At 38.6% G+C, this 19,349-nt stretch overlaps 1 protein-coding gene across 1 annotated transcript in view; it reads left to right on the top strand.

Annotated features, from left to right (window-relative positions):
- The first annotated feature begins 482 nt into the window (after positions 1-482).
- asns (asparagine synthetase) overlaps positions 483-19,349 on the top strand; it is a 45,750-nt gene continuing 26,883 nt past the window's right edge. Inside the window, exons 1-3 of the mRNA XM_028817045.2 lie at positions 483-571; positions 13,987-14,278; positions 15,867-16,104. Of these exons, the coding sequence (XP_028672878.1) occupies positions 14,030-14,278; positions 15,867-16,104 (487 nt within the window). The 5' untranslated portion in view covers positions 483-571; positions 13,987-14,029. The remainder of the gene's footprint in view (positions 572-13,986; positions 14,279-15,866; positions 16,105-19,349) is intronic.

The raw sequence follows: 19,349 nt of genomic DNA, 5'->3' as shown, positions 1-19,349 counted from the left end.
CTGAGGTGGATTTCTTTGGGAAACTTTCAAAGTTTGAGAAATGTTAACAGCTAACACAATCTACATAGTTAGTGACTAAATACGTTTAGCCAAAACGTTGTTTGGAGGTTCACTTGAGCACATAAATGCATAGCTTTGCTATCTTAGCTTGGTGTAGCTACTGTTAAGATTATAAAACGGGATTTTCTAATGGCCAAATATAACCAAAACAATTGTTCAGCTTTACCTGTGAAATGTAATCCCTGTGATCTGGTTTGGAGCGTACAGCGGTTTGTACAATCTCAAGCAGCATATGCGTGAGGCATCTTTATCCATTACTTCACTCCACAACAGTGCCACTCGCAATATGGCGGCGACGTTGACGTACAATGCTGCTGGTCATGAGGCGTCTAGTAATTCTATGTGTATGATTGCTAGTAGTGCAATATTTCTCATTGGCCGCCTAAGCATTGACGGAAAAAATGGGAGGGTCTACAGCTGAAATTACAGGTAGCGATACGTTTCTGGTTATTTCAGCGCTGCCCGGACGAATTACACTTGAGCCTTTGCCTTATTTAAGAGGGAGTAAAAGGTACTGCTTTGTGCGAATTCGTAAATACTTATGGATGCTTATGTTTAGCCAGTCAAGTGTTTTGCAGAATACTGTACTTTCATTTTGTTTAGTTTGTTCATTTGTGTACATGCATTCAAATCGGCAACTATAATAGCATATTGCTTTGGCAGTTCATTCGAAATTAAGCACATATCAGAGTTTAGACAGACGTGTCAGTTTTAGAGTTACCTGCAGCAAGGCTTTATTAGCAGCTTGTCCGTAACTTTTGTTAAAAAAGCGTATATCCATTTTTATATAAATGTAAGCATCTTATTTTACAGGCTGTATTTTACATAGAACTGTGTCTGTAGTACCTGGTGAATTGTATGAAATACGGTATTTGCGCGTTTATTTTGTTATTTTGGGATTCGCAGTTCTCATATCATTACTGTAGCATGAGTTTCAGTGTGAAAGGCACACAATGTTCTCCAGCGTTAGAATAACTGTTTAACGTAAATAGCTAATTAAGCTTTTAATATATCGTGATTGGCCTTTGGAAGACAGGCAAGTAAAAAAAAATACAGTAATTACGCATAAAAGTAATGATAGTTTTCAGTGACGTTTTACTGCTGTGAATACTGCACGCTTATGCGCGATTCAAAACGCTGAACGGCCACTTCTGAGTGATGCAAGACCAAACACATATCTTTTTCTCCTAAAATTTCTTCCTAGTAACACTGATGTCACTTATGTTTTTCCGCCAATGAATATGTAATACTCACAGACATGAATTTAATTTAATGATTATTTATAGCTGCCCTTTTTGAATTTGAACATTTGTTAAACGGCTTGGCAGTTAGTACAGGAAGAAGCTCTTTGTAAAATGTGAATTTCACAATGCATTTGCTAAGGAAAATTAAGCCTGTTTTTACCTTAACTTTTATTGATAGTCATGCACATAGGAGCAACTTTATAGTTGGAAATGATAACATTACATTTTTCAGAGTGAAGGTCATGATAAATTTTATTATCTCTGAAATGGGAAATTACGTTTTTCTTCTTTGATTAAAGTTGGAGAGCTACAAATATCAAAGATAAAGAAATATGCAATAAAAAGATTAATGGCTATCCTGCTTCACAGTTCTGTAGTTCTGAGTTTATATCTTGGATGTGGGGCACTACTGCACATTCTCTATTTGTTTTTTTTTTGGGGTTTTCAGTTGTGTTTTCTACATTTTCTTTAGCTTTAGGTTAGCATTATTGGCGACTCCTAATTGGCCAACATTTGAGCAAGTATGGATTTGACCACTCAGGATGGGTTCCTGCTTTTTTCCCAGTTTCAGATAGTTTCCAGGGATCTCTGACCTGAACTAATCAAGTATCTTAGAAAATGAATAAATAAATACATAAAAGAAATATGCTCACTTGTATACAAGACTAGCAAAATACCCGAACTTCGCTGCGGTGAAGTACTGCCTTAAAATTGTTATTATTAAGAAAAGTAAACATTTTTAAACTGAGGGAAAATATACAAATAATTATTTGTTAAGGATCTCTTTGTATACCACGTTGTCAGTTCGGCCCTCCGGTTGTAATATGACCAAGCTGTGCGCTGAGCTTACTCTTGAGCATGCAGCGTACAGTTGGCAATGTGAAAAGCAATCTTGCTTCAGATCAGTGCCAACCTTTTGTAGGGTTTGTCCCTGAGACTTATTAATTGTCATTACGAAGCAGAGCCTTACTGGAAATTGGAGGCGTTTGAATTGAATTAGGTTCTTTTGCAGACATGTGACCTGAAGTCTCATGCCGTTACAAAGTTTCGGTGGCTGTACGCAAATCCACAATCGGCTTTTTTGAGCCAAACCTGTTGTTTTCTTATGGGCCGCTTTTTATTATTGGGATCGTACCTAGAAACAGAAGCGTGCGAATATTTAGCGGCAGCGTCTCTATTAACTTGTGGATTTGCCTGCGAGTATTTAGTGACAGAGTGTCTATTAACTTGTGGATTTTTCTGCGAGTATTTGGCAGCAGCATCACAAAGTTGTTTCCGTCTAGCTGCATCAGAAAATGTACCACGACATCTGACACTCCTCCTTTATACTGTTTTCTCACAGCTTGGATTGCTGCTGTCATAATCGGTTTGAGTTTCATGGTTTGTTTCAATTACGTTAGTATTTGCAGGACTTGTTGTGTTGAAGTGACATTCGGCATCTGTCAAGCATTGTAAGCATACAACCGGTTTCATCGATAACTTCGCATCCAGCTTTTGAGAGTTGAAACATTCACAAACATCAAAGTGTCCACTACTCAAATCGTCACCTGTGAATCTAAGATGTTTAAGAGGCATTGGCGGTTCTCCAAACATGTAAAATAGGCAGGCAGCCAACTACGTGGGAGGCCGGGGACGCAGGGCGCACACGGTGACCGAGCTGCAGGCTATGGACGTATATATATGTACGTAAGTAGGATTCAGTTATGTCCGTTATGCGTAGAATTTTGAAATGAAACCTGCTTAACTTTTGTAAGTAAGCTGTAAGGAATGAGCCTGCCAAATTTCAGCCTTCTACCTACACGGGAAGTTGGAGAATTAGTGATGAGTGAGTCAGTGAGTGAGGGCTTTGCCTTTTATTAGTATAGATAGATATGCGGCATTTATAGTACAGAGCATGAGCAAGATAATTAAGATTAACATGTACAAATGCTTCATCAAAGCCATTTTTTGTTTGCAGTCTTAGTCATGAAGTGTGGTTCACCATGAGTAGATATTTCCAAAAAAAAAAAAAGATTAATTAGATCAGGGGTTCTTAACCTGAGGTCCATGGACCCCTCGGGGGTCCATGGATGGGTTTCAGGGGGTCCCTGAGGGTCAGATAAAAATGAACATTTATATTCACTTTGTGAATCAGGGTTTTCGGCACTTATTAAGTTGAAATAGATTGGATGTCAAAGATGATATGCGTGTCTCCTTGTCGAAGACCACTCCACAGTTTCATATTCTTATTCAAGTCAAACAAGAACAACCTTCTCATTGAAATTAAATAGATAACAAGAGCAGATGTAGTAGTAGTAGTAATGGTAGTAGAAAACGTAGCAGATCTGTTTTAGTTTGCATAAGAGGATTGTATTTCATAATTATAATGAATGGCCAATACTTTTTGCATAAAAATGGAGTGTTTTTTTAGATTGTTTACTTTAAAGTTTAATAATACTTTGTGTGTCATATATGTATGAGACAATCGAATCTTGATAAATAAAGTACATTATATTCATTGCATGCAAAGTTGTGTTTATGTGAATATTTCTGGGGAAGGGGGTCAATAGCTTTCTTCAGATTCTTAAAGGGGTCCGTGACTCAAAAACTGTGAAGAATCACTGAATTAGATAAAAAGACAGAACACTCAAGAACATACTGTGGCCTATAGGTGGTGCTTGTGAGTCATCCCTGAACCCCAAATAATACCAAGGAAGTCCTGGGTGATTATTTAACTAAAATAAGTGCACAGGCATAGTCAAACAATTAACTAGATAGATAGATAGATAGATAGATAGATAGATAGATAGATAGATAGATAGATAGATAGATAGATAGATAGATAGATAGATAGATACTTTATTAATCCCAATGGGAAATTCACAAAAAAGGAGTGATCAATAAATAAAAATAGAAAAATAAAAGTAGAAAAAGTACACATACATATACAGTCATACACGGAGCTGCTGAAAAGGCTGCCACTCACGGCGGCGCCGGATGCATCAACTAGTAAAAATACACAATAATTTTCAAAATAAAGATACCCCAAGGCTGTCAGGGCCTGTGTAATACCATAAAGGGTCCATAACTAAAACGTGGGTTGGCTGGTCCTCACCAAGAACCATAAAAATACTCTTTCCTTCCAGCATCTGAGGCCACTCCTCTCATGACACCAAATTCAATGATTTATTTTTATGTTTCCCCTAGAAACTACTTTCAGGTCATAGCTCTTACCTATTCTGGGGATCAGGAACGCTCTGTAGAAATCCTGGCACCATCCTTCCAGAGAGCCCCCTGTTGGTCCCAGGTAGTCCTGCAGTCTTAAACCCCAATCTACTATGAATATAGGAGAAACACCTGCTGCCACCTACCATCTGTTGCCAAGTAACATTCCTTGTAACTATTTTTTTCAGGAGTTTGGAATCTCATTCACTAACTTTGGAATACATAAAATTATAGTTTTAATACCGAAAACAGTTTGGTTCCAGTGATAGGATTCAGTTAATCTGCTTTTTTTATTTTCTCAGAGATGTAGCAACTTTCTCACAGATGTATTAATTGGGAAAGGTCAATTGAGGAGTGAATGTTTTTCCAGCGGATTCTTTTATAACTTGTGACAATAGGTTTATTGATTAATTATTATTAATCCTAACTAGATTTGTTTTTTGTGGTTGATGTAGAAATGAATGAATGGCATAATAAAACACAATAAGTAATGTAACTTGTTAAGTTTAATAAAATAACAAAAACATCAGTGAATGCACATTTACACTGACAGGTATTCTGATAGATATAGAATACTATAGAAGTCAGATTTTTTACTTTAATTTTAAAGTGGATTTCAATAATGTGAGTTCCCTTAGACAATGCAAGCTACTGTATGTGATCCACTCTTGATGACATCTATGGCAACATGTGTCCACACTAACATTCACAACATGCAAAATACTTTTCACTTAGCAGGTTTGGCAAGTGTAATATGAACAAGTAATTTTCCTGAGCTTGATAAGCTTTTTCACAAAAGGGCTTTGACATATTGTTCCTGCTCACCAGTATCAGACACTTCATGTGTAAGATGTTTTACAGAGGAAGACAGTTTTACAAAATTTTAACCTGAGGTAGAAAATGGTCTGTAGTAGAACAGGGCAAAAATAAATAACACCCCAGGAAATTAGTGTTTTTAAGATGCAAAATGATCAAGAATAGTCAATAAACCTTGTGAGAGAGAGTGGAAAAAAGTCTCAAGAAGCCAATGAACAAAACCAAAACATCAGACAAGACAGCAGAGGTCTGAATCAGTTTCTCTGTAACAGAATGGTTTGCATGCTAAAAATAAAAAAGCTTAAAGTATGTGCCCTATCTTGACAGGTTAAAGGAAAGAGACTTGTTCATTTTTGAACAGAGTAGGCTGTATGGAGATCCCCGTATGTGTCAAACACATTGATAAAATCAGTCCATCAGAATTCATTCAGTTCAAAAGTGAGCTATGTACTCACTGATGACACAGTAGAAATTGATTGTTATGATGTGTCCGACTCGGACAAAACTCCTAATAAGACTTCACTTTCAAAACTAGGTCTAAAGGCTTTTACAAGGCCTAGAAACAAAATTCCCCTGGCCCCAACTTGAGAAAGAGGCTTTTTGGCCTACACACCAAAAAGAAGACAAGCTGGTAAACCTCAAGGGGAAGAAGGGAACCTTATAAAATCCATGGCAAAAACATTGTTCATTTATCTTTATATACCCTAAGTTCTTGTCTATAAGCCGGACTCATGTATTAGCCGGAGACCAAAAATCATACGAATTTTTAAAATAAAATCGTATCATAGATAAGCCGGACTCATGGATAAGCCGAACGTACTATAACCTATAACTAATAGAAGGGAGGGAGGTCAGTGGTCTCACTCGCGCCCATTTAATTTCTTTAAGGGGGGAGAGAGTGTGAGATATTGGCGTCTCTCTCACTCCCCGCATGGGCGGTTGGAGCGGCCGGAGCGCGTTCTTTCTGCTCTGGGCGTCGCCGAGTCAACACGAGCGCGTAGCGGTCATTTAAATTGTGATTTTATATGTAAGCATATTTAAATATATATCGCGGATTTCTGCGGACAATGGGTCTTTTAATTTCTGGTACATGCTTCCTCAGTTGGTTTGCCCAGTTGATTTCATACAAGGGACGCTATTGGCAGATGGCTGAGAAGCTACCCGGCTTACTTTTCTGTCTCTCTTGCGCTGACTATCTGTGATCCTGACGTATGGGGATTGAGCAGGGGGGCTGTTTGCACACCTAGACGATACAGACGCTCGTCTAAAAATGCTGAAAGATTATCTTCACGTTGCTATCTTTTGTAAAGCTGATTCCTGAAAAGACATGCTGCACAGTGCTTCGCATACTTAAAAGCTCGAAGGGCACGTATTGATTTTTGACTGAAAAACAAACTCTCCCTCTCTCTCTCTTTGTCTGCTCCTGACGGAGGGGGTGTGAGCTGCCGCCTTCAACAGCTTTGTGCCGCGGTGCTTCGCATACTTAAAAGCCAAACAGACATATTGATTTGTTTGCTTCACTCCTTTGAAGAGGAAGATATGTTTGCATTCTTTTAATTGTGAGACGGAACTGTCATCTCTGTCTTGTCATGGAGCACAGTTTAAACTTTTGAAAAAGAGACAAATGTTTGTTTGCAGTGTTTGAATAACGTTCCTGTCTCTCTACAACCTCCTGTGTTTCTGCGCAAATCTGTGACCCAAGCATGACAATATAAAAATAACCATATAAACATATGGTTTCTACTTCGCGGATATTCTTATTTCGCGGGTGGCTCTGGAACGCAACCCCCGCGATGGATGTATAAGCCGGACTTATGTATAGGCCGATATTCTATTTTTTCATTTTCACAACTTTTTTCCTTAGATAAGCCGCGGCTTATAGACAAGAACTTAGGGTACAATACTCTACCGTGGCTGGCTGTTTGTCCGTGCAGGGTTTTAAATCACCTGTAGCTCGCAACCTGTTTGATCTATTAACCTGAAATTCGGTACACATATACTACGTGACATCTACTATCTGCTTTCAGGGTGATGATTGACCTCCAAGGTTATTCGTCTTTTTATTTTTATTTTATTTTATTGTAGAATCAACTCTCGGCAGCAGCCAGCAGGGCAGCGGTGCGACGCATCCCTACCACCTTCGCTGTCACTACCCCTACCTCTTCATATCTTAAATCATTCTTGAGGCAGATTAAAGACTTAAGTGCCAGCTTAACTGAAAAATGAAAGAAAACGTACTAAGTAATTGCATCACAAACACTGACTTAATCAGCTTTAATGCAAAAAGATGCCGATGAAAGAAGAGAAGCGAGAAAAGATGAGCTGCTCAGGAAGCAGCAAGCGCATCAACCTCTGAGCAAACGAATGCTAAACGTACAGAGAAAGAGATGAAAACTATGAATGCTCAAGTCAAGTGTATTCACTGCACGTTATCATGCAGTGTGCCGTTACTGGTATTTTAATATTTACTAACAAGATATGAACAAACAAAAAAAATCAGGAAAAGTATACCTCAAGGGCAAACCTAAAAGCCTGTGTACGATCTAGAAATCTAGTTATCCTGGTTATAACATAACATTGACAAATTTTAAAAAGCTAGTGGCAGGATGTAAGAATTAATGATAGCATTTATGTTGTTTTTGCTTCATTTTATGCTCGTTATGCCACGGACACCCACCATTTTAATATCTAGTTGCTATGGCACTATTTCTACTAGGCATGTGATGTGTGATGATATGTCAGCTGGATATTTAAGATAGAGCTATGTATTTAAAAACATTTATAACAAAAGAAATCAGTTGCAAAAGTACTTACCAGGAAGTATACCACCAGAAATTATGTATGAACAATTAAACTTGGAAAATAAATTGTGTTGTAGAAGACATTCATATATAGATTTTGGTGTATTTTATCTCCCAAATAGAATACTTTTGTAACCCTCTTTTGAGGTCTCTTGTCAGTTGTCAAAATATAAGACTGGGATATTAAGTATTTACCAAAATTGCTGCTATCACCATTGTTACCAGCACCGTGTGGTATTCTTTTCATTGTAAAATACGCTAGTCCTTTTTAAAACAATACACTTTATAGTTTGTACAGTATAACTCCTGGGCATTGTGCAAGCAGCCTCATTTTTCATCAGCCCTGTGTTCTCTCTGTTTTTGTTTTTGATCTTATTTTAACAGTCACTAGTTTTTATTAATTTTAGGATTCAATTTGATCAGGCTTCTGGCTTGGCACTGATCGTAGCCACTAGAAATCATATAAATGGATTTTAAATTTACCAGTGATTTGCTGCTGTCATTGCAAACTCAAGTGCCGACTTGTTGCTAATGCCTTTTGGATAAGCTGTAAACTTGGTAGACATGACAGGAGAGTGAACAGGCACTAGAAATGTAAGGGAAACTGATAAACTAAAAGTCGGGTATATTAAATATTCCGATAATAAGCTGTTAGCAATCTCAAGCACCTAAAGCAACTTTTTTTCACCCTATAGCAGGTGTGGTAAAAATAAGGCAGTGGACAACAAAAAGGTTTGGGGATGGCCAAAAATCAACAAAATAAAAGAAGCACATCTTTACAGATTGGAGTTCACAACTGAACTGTACTACCAGGATGAGTCTGTTCTATAAATATGCTGGATAGGAGGAAGAGTTAGGGTGCTGGAACAGGAACCGACATGGCAGGAAGATGAATTCTAGGTACCGGAAGTGATGTTTTCAGGGTTGGCCGGAAATGATGTTAGTGGGTGGTTCGGTAGTGATGTCACTGAGAGGCAGGGTTTTTGGCTGAACTGTAGGGAAACAAGAGGAGAAAGGATCAGTTGCAAGTGCCAAATCCTGGTCTGGCTGATGAATAACACTCTTTGAGCCTGTAAACTGGAGTTGTGTATACGAATATGGAACAGGCAGAATTCTAGAGCAAGAGTAAAAGCAAGATGAAAGAACTCAGAACTGGTGTGCCATCCATTGTAATGGACAATGTTTAGTCATTCTCAAATAAGATGGAGGAGCTGTCTTATTTCATAGTGGGTAAAACAGGTACCATGGCCTTTTTTGTATTACGAAGAGCCTGCTGAAATATAATATACCGGTCAGTATTTGAATCCAAGACTGATTTCATCTTATTTGAGCAGATAATAGACCTGGTGCAGTGTAGACAAAAGTGCAAGAGAGGTCTGTTATCTATGTGAAAGAAGAATGGTGTAGATGGCAGCATATCATAGTTACTGTATACTGATATTTGTACTTCACACAAAGAAGAACTGGCTGTTGGAATTCATCCACCTTATCTGCCAAGGGAAATACGTTACATCATCTTTTGTAATGTTTATATTCCACCCTCTGCAAATGTGGACTTAGCAAAAGATATGATTCACTCTGTTAGCAACACTCTAGTAATGAATTATTCTGACCCTGCAGTTATTTACTTCATCTTGTGATGCAGGGAGAACCACCTACAGCTTAACATCAGCAAGATGAAGAGTTGGTGGTGGACCACTCACCATTCAGGGGGAGGACATGGAAGTGGTGCAAAGCTACAAGTATATGGTTCACATGAACAGCAAACTGGACTGGCCTGATAACACAATGCTGTTCTACAAGAAGAGCCAGAGCAGACTGTACTTCCTGACAAGACTCGGGTCTTTTGATGTATGCAGCAAGCTGCTAGAAATGCTTTACCAGTCTGTAATAGCCCGTGTACAGGTGCTGGTCATAAAATTAGAACATCATGACAAAGTTGATTTATTTCAGTAATTCCATTCAAAAAGTGAAACTTGTATATTAGATTCATTCATTACACACAGACTGATGTATTTCAAATGTTTATTTCTTTTAATGTTGATGATTATAACTGACAACTAATGAAAGTCCCAAATTCAGTATCGGAAAATTAGAATATCAATTAAAACCAATGCAAAAAAAAATTTTGGCCAACTGAAAGGTATGAACATGAAAAGTATGAGCATGTACAGCACTCAATATTTAGTTGGGGCTCCTTTGGCCTGGATTACTGCAGCAATGCAGCGTGGCATGGAGTCGATCAGTCTGTGGCACTGCTCAGGTGTTATGAGAGCCCATGTTGCTCTGATAGTGGCCTTCAGCTCTTCTGAATTGTTGGGTTTGGCGTATTGCATCTTCCTCTTCACAATACCCCATAGATTTTCTATGGGGTTAAGGTCAGGTGAGTTTGCTGGCCAATCAAGAACAGGGATACCATGGTCCTTAAACCAGGTCCTGGTAGCTTTGGCACTGTGTATAGGTGCCAGGTCCTGTTGGAAAATGAAATCTGCATCTCCATAAAGTTCGTCAGCAGCAGGAAGCATGAAGTGCTCTAAAACTTCCTGGTAGATGGCTGCGTTGACCTTGGACCTCAGAAAACACAATGAACCAACACCAGCAGATGACATGGCACCCCAAACCATCATTGACTGTGGAAACTTTACACTGGACGTCACGCACTGTGGATTCTGTGCCTCTCCTCTCTTCCTCCAGACTCTAGGACCTTGATTTCCAAAGGAAATGCAAAATTTACTTTCATCAGAAAACATAACTTTGGACCACTCAGCAGCAGTCCAAAGGTGAGACGCTTCTGACGCTGTCTCTTGTTCAAGAGTGGCTTGACACAAGGAATGTGACAGCTGAAACCCATGTCTTGCATACGTCTGTGCGTGGTGGTTCTTGAAGCACTGACTCCATCTGCAGTCCACTCTTTGTGAATCTCCCCCACATTTTTGAATGGGTTTTGTTTCACAATCCTCTCCAGGGTGCGGTTATCCCTATTGCTTGTACACTTTTTTTCTAGCACATCTTGTCCTTCCCTTCGCCTCTCTATTAATGTGCTTGGACACAGAGCTCTGTGAACAGCCAGCCTCTTTAGCAATGACCTTTTGTGTCTTGCCCTCCTTGTGCAAGGTGTCAATGGTCGTCTTTTGGACAACTGTCAAGTCAGCAAGCAGTCTTCCCCATGATTGTGTAGCCTACAGAACTAGACTGAGAGACCATTTAAAGGCTTTTGCAGGTGTTTTGAGTTAATTAGCTGATTAGAGTGTGGCACCAGGTGTCTTCAATATTGAACCTTTTCACAATATTCTAATTTTCCGAGATACTGAATTTGGGATTTTCATTAGTTGTCAGTTATAATCATCAACATTAAAAGAAATAAACATTTGAAATACATCAGTCTGTGTGTAATGAATGAATCTAATATACAAGTTTCAGTTTTTGAATGGAATTACTGAAATAAATCAACTTTGTCGTGATATTCTAATTTTATGACCAGCACCTGTATTGTTATACGCTGTGGTATCCTGGGGAAGCAACTTGAGATCAAAAAACACACAATGTGTGAAAAACTTATTAAGAAAGAATTTTTCATCACAGGGCTAACCTTGGACACATTGGAAGCTGCTGTGGAAAACAGGATGGTGGCAAAATTGGATGCCATCATGGAAAATCCCTTACATCTCTTGCAACAGGTGTTCTCTTGGAACACTTTTAGCCACAGGTTCATTTTCTCATGGTGTGCTGGGATCTTTTCTACACACTGCTATCTGGCAGTTCCGTGCTTTCTCCCAATGTTCCAAACTAAATGCTTATACTCTTTATACTCTTTTAAGTTCATTTTGCAATTTCTATACAATATATGTTTATTTATGTATCTGTTGATTATATTATTTGCTCTGACAGTCTGTATCTTTGTTTTTTACGCTTCTGTTGCAGTATGTATCTAAATATCTACTTGGAATTAGTAATGCTTATCTAATTTAATCCAATCCAAAAATTTGTGGTGACTTTAAGTATGTGAAACAGTGACAAACATCCATTAGTATGTGTAGTGTTCGACTCGAGGAAACAACAAGATGGACTTGCTCTATTCAGATGTTAAAGATGCCTTTAAATGTAAACCTGTGGCACCTTATCTGACCACAGTCTGACCCGTCTTACTCCCAGCTACAAGCTTGTTATTAGATTACAAGCTGTTACCACCAAGATAGCGAGGAAGTGGAGCCTGGAAGCTAAAATGGCTCTAAATGACTGCTTCCAAAGGATAGAGTGGGGAATGTACAAGAAGAACTCAGTCACTGCATCACAGGCTATATTACCTTTTGTGCCAAGACTATTGTACCCTCAAAAATAGTGCCCAACTTTCCAAAAAACAATACTGGATTACTAAGGAGGTAAAAACTGTGAATGAGAAGAAGAGAGAATTCAAATGTAAAAAGGACTCATTGAGAATTCTGTAGAAAATCTGAATGAAGGGATTAAAAACAAACTTGCTTAGAATAACATGATACATGTTTGGAGTGGACTAGGCAAAACTGCTGGACTCAAAACAATCCACTTTTTTAATTGATTTTGCCTTCTTCCACCACCATCTTCTGTCAATGACCAGTCCCTCCACACCATTTCTACTGCATCCATAAGTATACCACTGTAACTAGTATGGCTAGTGATGAATCTGCCTCTGACCATCAGTGTGAAATGTGCATAAATGATAACCAAATGAGGAGTCTACACTTAGGAAAAGCTGTGGGCCTAGATGGAGATAGTCCTTGGTTTCTTATGGTCTGTGCTGACCAACTTTTTATTATGCTCTATTATCTGTTCAGTCTGTCACTAAGGCTCCAGAACTTGCCACTGCATTTAAAAATATCTTGTATTATTCCAGTTTCAAATAACGTAGCCACCTCTTCACCTAATGACAACAGAGTAGTGGCCTTCACGTCTCATATTATGAACACCTTCAAAAAGCTGGTCCTAGACTAAATGAGTCCTGTTGTGAATAACCACTTTGACTTACTGCAGTTTGCCTATCGTACATAGACTGGACTGGAAAATGTAATTATTAGTCGCTCCACAAGGTTTATTCTCATCTGGACAAAGCTGGCTGCATTTGCAGAACTATTGGGCTCTTTTATACCAAAAGCAAAACACCTTTATAATGCCTCACCGTGACTGTGACTGCTTTTTTAATCTTTAGCCAAATCAGAAGTTTTCTTTCTTTTTTGTTATATATGTAGTGACCAACAGGGGGTGTCACAGAGTGCCAAACCCCAGACACAAATGCACTGACACAGTCACAGGCTCAAAATACAAATTTGTATTCAACAGAATACCTTTGACAGCTTTCTTCAGTTCAGTAATTTAATTCTCCCCTCTTTGTAGGGTGTTTCAATTATTGAAGACACAAGAGTATAAATGGTGCCAGGGCATTGCCCAATGGTAGCACTTCCAGGTGCTATAAAGTCCTGCAAAGTAGGGAGTGTGACTCCCTGCAGCACCACCTGGAAGTACTCACGGACCCCAACAGTGGATACCAAAGCCCAGGGACGCAGCCATGTAACAGGTTGGATGAGCATATAGCCCTGATGTGGAGCCCTCTGGATCTCTCCATTGTATTGGTCTCCTGGTTGTTAAGGGAGTGGGGTCAGTCCCAGCAGGGACACCAACCCGTGCTTGCATGTCCTTTACTATATTTATTTATTTATTGAATTTTTGTGAAAAGCCAAATGACCTCTTGGGACAAATAAAGTTCTATCTATCTATCTATCTATCTATCTATCTATCTATCTATCTATCTATCTATCTATCTATCTATCTATCTATCTATCTATCTATCTATCTATCTATCTATCATAATAATTTCTGTTTTTTTGCAGATATTTAGCTACTAATCAACTGGAAGTTAACCATTGTGTATCCATGTGTGGGATATGGGCTCTGTTTGGGAGTGATGAATGCATGTCTGTACAGTGCACAAATGCCATGAAGATCGCTCACCGAGGTCCTGATGCATTTCGATTTGAAAATGTGAATGGATTTACCAATTGCTGCTTTGGATTCCACCGACTCTCAATAGTAGACCACTTATATGGTATGCAGCCTTTGCGAATTAAGAAATACCCCCATCTGTGGTTGTGCTATAATGGAGAAATATACAACTTTCATCAGGTATAGTACATTTTTTTTTTCTGATACCCTGTGTTCCTTTGAGAGGATTTATTGTAAAAAAAAATTTTAAAAGTAATTCTGCTTATGTGTATTATATTTTATGTAGGATAATTTGTGAAATTAATACAAAAAATATATCTAGTGCAGTTTCATCAGCAAACATATATAATAACCTGAAAACAAATAAGCAGCTATTAATGAACTGAAATTTGTCATATGATAGCAGTTTGTGGAATGAATCAGGTAGACATGTATTTCTAACATAGTCAGGGTTCTTAGTGATATTGATTGTGAGATGATAGTGCTAGACGTGATGGTATTGGTATTTCCCAAACAGCTGTTGTTGTAGAATTTTTACACAAAACAGTTTACTGAGAATGACACGAAAAGCAAAAACTACCATTGACAGGCATCCTATGGATGTAAACAGCTTGTGGATCAGAGGGGTCAAAGTAGAACAGTGAGAATCATACAAGTAAACAAAAGGGCCACAGCCAGGTATATCACATCCAGATTCAACACTGGTGTGCAGAATGTCATCTCAGAATGTACCACTTATTTGACTTTGTCTCAAATGGGCAACAGCCATGTCAGACCTTGTTAGGCTCCAATGTTGTCAGTAAAATACTGCAGCAGAAAACAAGAAAGCATGTCTCCAGTGGGCACAGAGACATTAAAAAGTGGATTGTTGAGAAGTGTAAAAGTGATGCTTGGTCAGATGTTTCCAGATTCCTTTTGAATTATGCTTATGAAAGGAACAGAATTTGGAGGAAACAACAATTTGAGTCTGTGGAGCCATCCTATTTGATGTGAACAGTATGGGCTAGTGTTGGCACTTTGTGACAGTGTGGAAAATGTTTTACTGGCATACACTGGGGCTCACAATACGTACTGTAGAACATCAGAATGACAAGTAATATCTGAACATTGCTGCTGACCAAGTTCATCCGTTTTTCCACACTCAGATGGATGCTTCCAGTGTTTAGTGAAATGACAGCACGTTTTCATTGCTTCAGTTGCCTGCACAGTAACTGAATCTCAAACCGTGAATCTCTGGGTTGAGGTGGAAAGGGTGTTCACAGGCAGACTGTGCAGCCATGTAATTTGTAACAACCGCACAATGCTGTTTTTTCTGCATGTTGCAACATTCCTGAACAATGCCTCCAGCATTTTGTAGAATCAATGCCCAGGCTAATTTATGGTGTTATGGAGGCCAAAAGAAACACAAGTTACTAGATATGTGCACCAAATAAAGTGGCAACTAAGTGCAGATCTGTTATTCTGTAAATTTCATCATAACATTCACAAAACTGCATATTTTAATTCAAGGTTTAATTTAATTAAGACGTCACACAGAAGTATACTTCTTACATTCAATCTAAAGATATTACGGCATTAGAACAATCTAGATGAGAACAGGCCATTCAGCCCAACAAAGCTTGCCAGTCCTATCCACTCAATTCTTCTAAAAAACCCATCAAGTCTAGTTTTGAAAGTTCCAAAAATCTTTTGTACGGATTTAGTAAATTTAATAGTTCTATAAATAAACAGAAATATTATACTACTAATGACACATTTTTTATTTTAGCTGAAGAAGTATTTTGGATTTGAGTATCAGACAGAAGTGGATGGAGAGGTACTTCTTCACCTTTATCACACAATAGGAATTGAAAAAATGGCTTCCTTCTTGGATGGTGTGTTTGCATTCATACTGTTGGATACAGCTAGTTGCAAGGTGTTTTTGGGAAGGGACACATATGGTGTTCGACCTATGTTTAAGCTACTGACAGATGACGGATTTCTGGCGGTGTGCTCAGAAGCAAAAGGTAAAGAGAAAAGAATGTTATCTTAGCAAGTGTAGTCCAAGATTATTTTTTTTATGTTTCTATTAATTGGTTTTACATTGTAAATTCAGGGCCTTATTTGATATTATATCATTTATTTCTACCATTTACAAATTAACAACTTTCTATTTAGTGAGGTATGCCATAGAAAGTTGCCAAGTTATCTTAATGTCATGGATTTCATGAAAATTTGGTTGAGAGAAAGTTGCTCTGTGGCATGCCCACCATGGATATAACAAGTGACCCTAGGAGTCTCTTAAATTATTATAAAGTCATTCTGACATCCCTTCATTAGGTGTGTATTGACATTATCCTAAAACAACTTTGTGTATTAGTGACTTGCCATAAATACTGCTTTACTGCTAAGACTGAAGAAATATTCGTTCATTTTTTTTCTTCATTGTATGTGTACATGAAATATAAAGGTTTATACTGCTGCCACACATCTCTACTGTCCTTTGTTTGAAATCCAGCCTAAGTGTTGCTAGTGTTAAGTCTGCATCTTCTCTCTGCATCTCAGGTGTTTTTCCATAGGCAGTCCAGTTTTCATTTGACAGTCTAAAGATGTGGATGATAGCTTAATTAGCAACGAGTAATTGGCTACATTTGATTGAGAGTGGTAATGTGCCTTAGTGTACGCTGTGATAGAGTGATGCCCTGACTGGACACTGTTTGTCCCTTCTTTTCATCCAGTAATACTGAGGCACCTTCTCTGTCTGACTCTAAACTGGGAAGTGGGCTGGAAAAATGGACAAATGGATAAGTGGATGTTTGTTTACGAATAAGCCATTTTCTGTGTGTTCTGTGTTTTTATAGTGCAACTACAGTAAATAGTTTCTGTTTTATCCTGCAACTGGGCATCTGTTAAAAGTTGTTTGCAACTTAGAAGTTTTTGTACTGTATTTGTATATTTTGTATTTATTTATTCGGACAGAACAGAAGCAATAGTTACTTTTTTGTTTTCAAAATTAATTTCAAACACAGCGTGTAGCCTTTACATTACATGTTTACTAATTTCATGGAATACACAGTGAGAATCTAATGTGAGTCAGCAGGAGGTGCATCAATAACACCCTTGAAACAAACTTTTCAAGATTACCAAATTAGACTGAAGATTTCTATAGCATGACGACAAAGGTAGAGGTAGACTTCTTGAAGACCTGTTGATTTTTTCCATTTGTGTTATACTGTATGAATGATGCATGGGTTGTGCCAATCAGTCTCATTACACAAGTAGCATCTACATTTGTATGTGCTTCTTTTTAACCTCCTAGATGGCCGAATCTATTGTAAAAAAATTTTGTGCTAATTAGTGTTTGTCACATGCTAGGTAAAAATATCTAGTGATTGTTTTATCTTCAAAGATACAAAAACATTACAAACTTGAGTTTGTAAAGTTTCTGACACTATTCTGCCCAGCTCCATTCCTGCTTCATTTTCCTAGTAATCTGCAATTTTTCATGGCTGGTCTCTTATTTGTTTTGATGAGGTCACTGAGACTGAAATCACTTAGGTCACCTTCAAGATATACTTTTCTACTGATTCTCTGGATCGAATTTCCACCTCCCTGCTGCAAACATTTTTGTCCAATTGATAACAATATTACTAATGCCATTGACTTCTGGGAAAGTTATGCACTTACTAGACTCACTACTATAAAACCTCATCTTATCTCATCTCACCATCATTTAAAACTGGCCACTGACCTGGCTTTGAACTGCTTTTCTGTCTCCTCTCTTATGCAGGAAGGCTTTCTGTTCTTTTGGTCTGAGAAGGGAGCAAATGCAAGACATGTGTTTAAGTGACAGCTCCCGTCTGAATAAATGCTTTGAGAATGTTCCCGTCTTCACAACAATAAAGCTGCTTTTTTTGGAAATCTGGATTCACCTCCTTCTCTCATGCAAGGCTGTGACCTATGTAGCTGTTCCCCGCAGACTCCACCCACATAATAGTGAAACAGGACAAACTTGAAATAAAAAAAAATGTAATTCTGGGTAAGCGGAAAGTAGGAACTCTCCAACGTCAAACACTGTCACTGTATCTGACCGTGTTCAGCTCTAACAGGAGAACATCCCCTGTGTGGGCAGATAAGCACATGGCTGTGATATCTCTGCCAATCAGCAGCTACCCTCTAAAACACATGTAGCTCTGATCTCTCTCTCAAAAACGTCAAACATTACTCCTTAACAAACTGTAGATGAAAATGTCTGTTGAACAAACAGGTATCGCTAGCAAAGCGGAGGCAAAGTACGCTCCAACGCATGGTGAGAGGTAGACCAACTCGAACAGAGGCTGGCGTGTGAGTCCCACCATGATGACTTCACTTTTCATCCATTTCTGATGACCTCATTTCCGGCTCGTGATTATGTCGTCATCTCCATCGCCCATCTTCAACGTCATTTCCTCTCTCTACTTCACTTCTTGCCATACCTCCATAAAATTCCCGTCAAACCTTGCTTCCTTATCTCTAATGTCTGATTCATACTGCTATAACAGTGTGTATATATACAGTGGAACCTGTAGATACGAGTTTAATTCGTTCCAGCACTGAGCTTGTATAGCGAATTTCTCGTATCTAGAACAAACTTCCCCATTGAAAATAATGGAAATCCAGTTAATCCGTTCCGCACCCCAAATATATTAACATAAAAATCAATTTTCCTAACAAATAACACTGATAAATTATATATACTGTAGTCTACCTTTAATAAATAACACTGGTAAATAATATAACTGATTATTAAAAGAATCAAAACAGGTGTCCAAAGTGCAGTAGAGCATTCAATAAATGTTTAAATAAATAATCCTTAAAACAGTTGTGAAGTGGAGGTTTAAAATACACAAGAATAACAATCCTTTAACACGAGGTTAAAACGTCAAAAGGATGCAGTCTTTAAAAAACAGACGACAATCCCCAGTGCTTCTTCTCTGTTAGCGTCTCACCTGCGGGCTCTGCAACAGGCAAGACACTCTTAATGCAGCTGACCTTCTCTACACCGTCCTGCTTCAGCTGTTTGGCTCGCCTGTTCAGCTCACTGTTCAGCTACACGCGAGCCTGCTCTCCTGCCCGCCCGCCCGCCCGCGCTCTCTCTCTCTCTCTCTCTCTCTCTCTCTCTCTTTTCTTTTACTTCTTCTCCCCCTTAACCGGCTCGCGCTTCTCTATATATGCGGGGAGGACATGGCAGCTGCAGCCCATCAGCCACAGGAACAATCATGGATGTGGGCAG

Source organism: Erpetoichthys calabaricus, chromosome 13 (genome assembly GCF_900747795.2).
Source record: "Erpetoichthys calabaricus chromosome 13, fErpCal1.3, whole genome shotgun sequence".
Lineage (NCBI taxonomy): Eukaryota > Metazoa > Chordata > Cladistia > Polypteriformes > Polypteridae > Erpetoichthys > Erpetoichthys calabaricus.
Note: the sequence above shows the minus strand (reverse complement) of the source record. Positions and strands in the feature narration are given on the sequence as shown.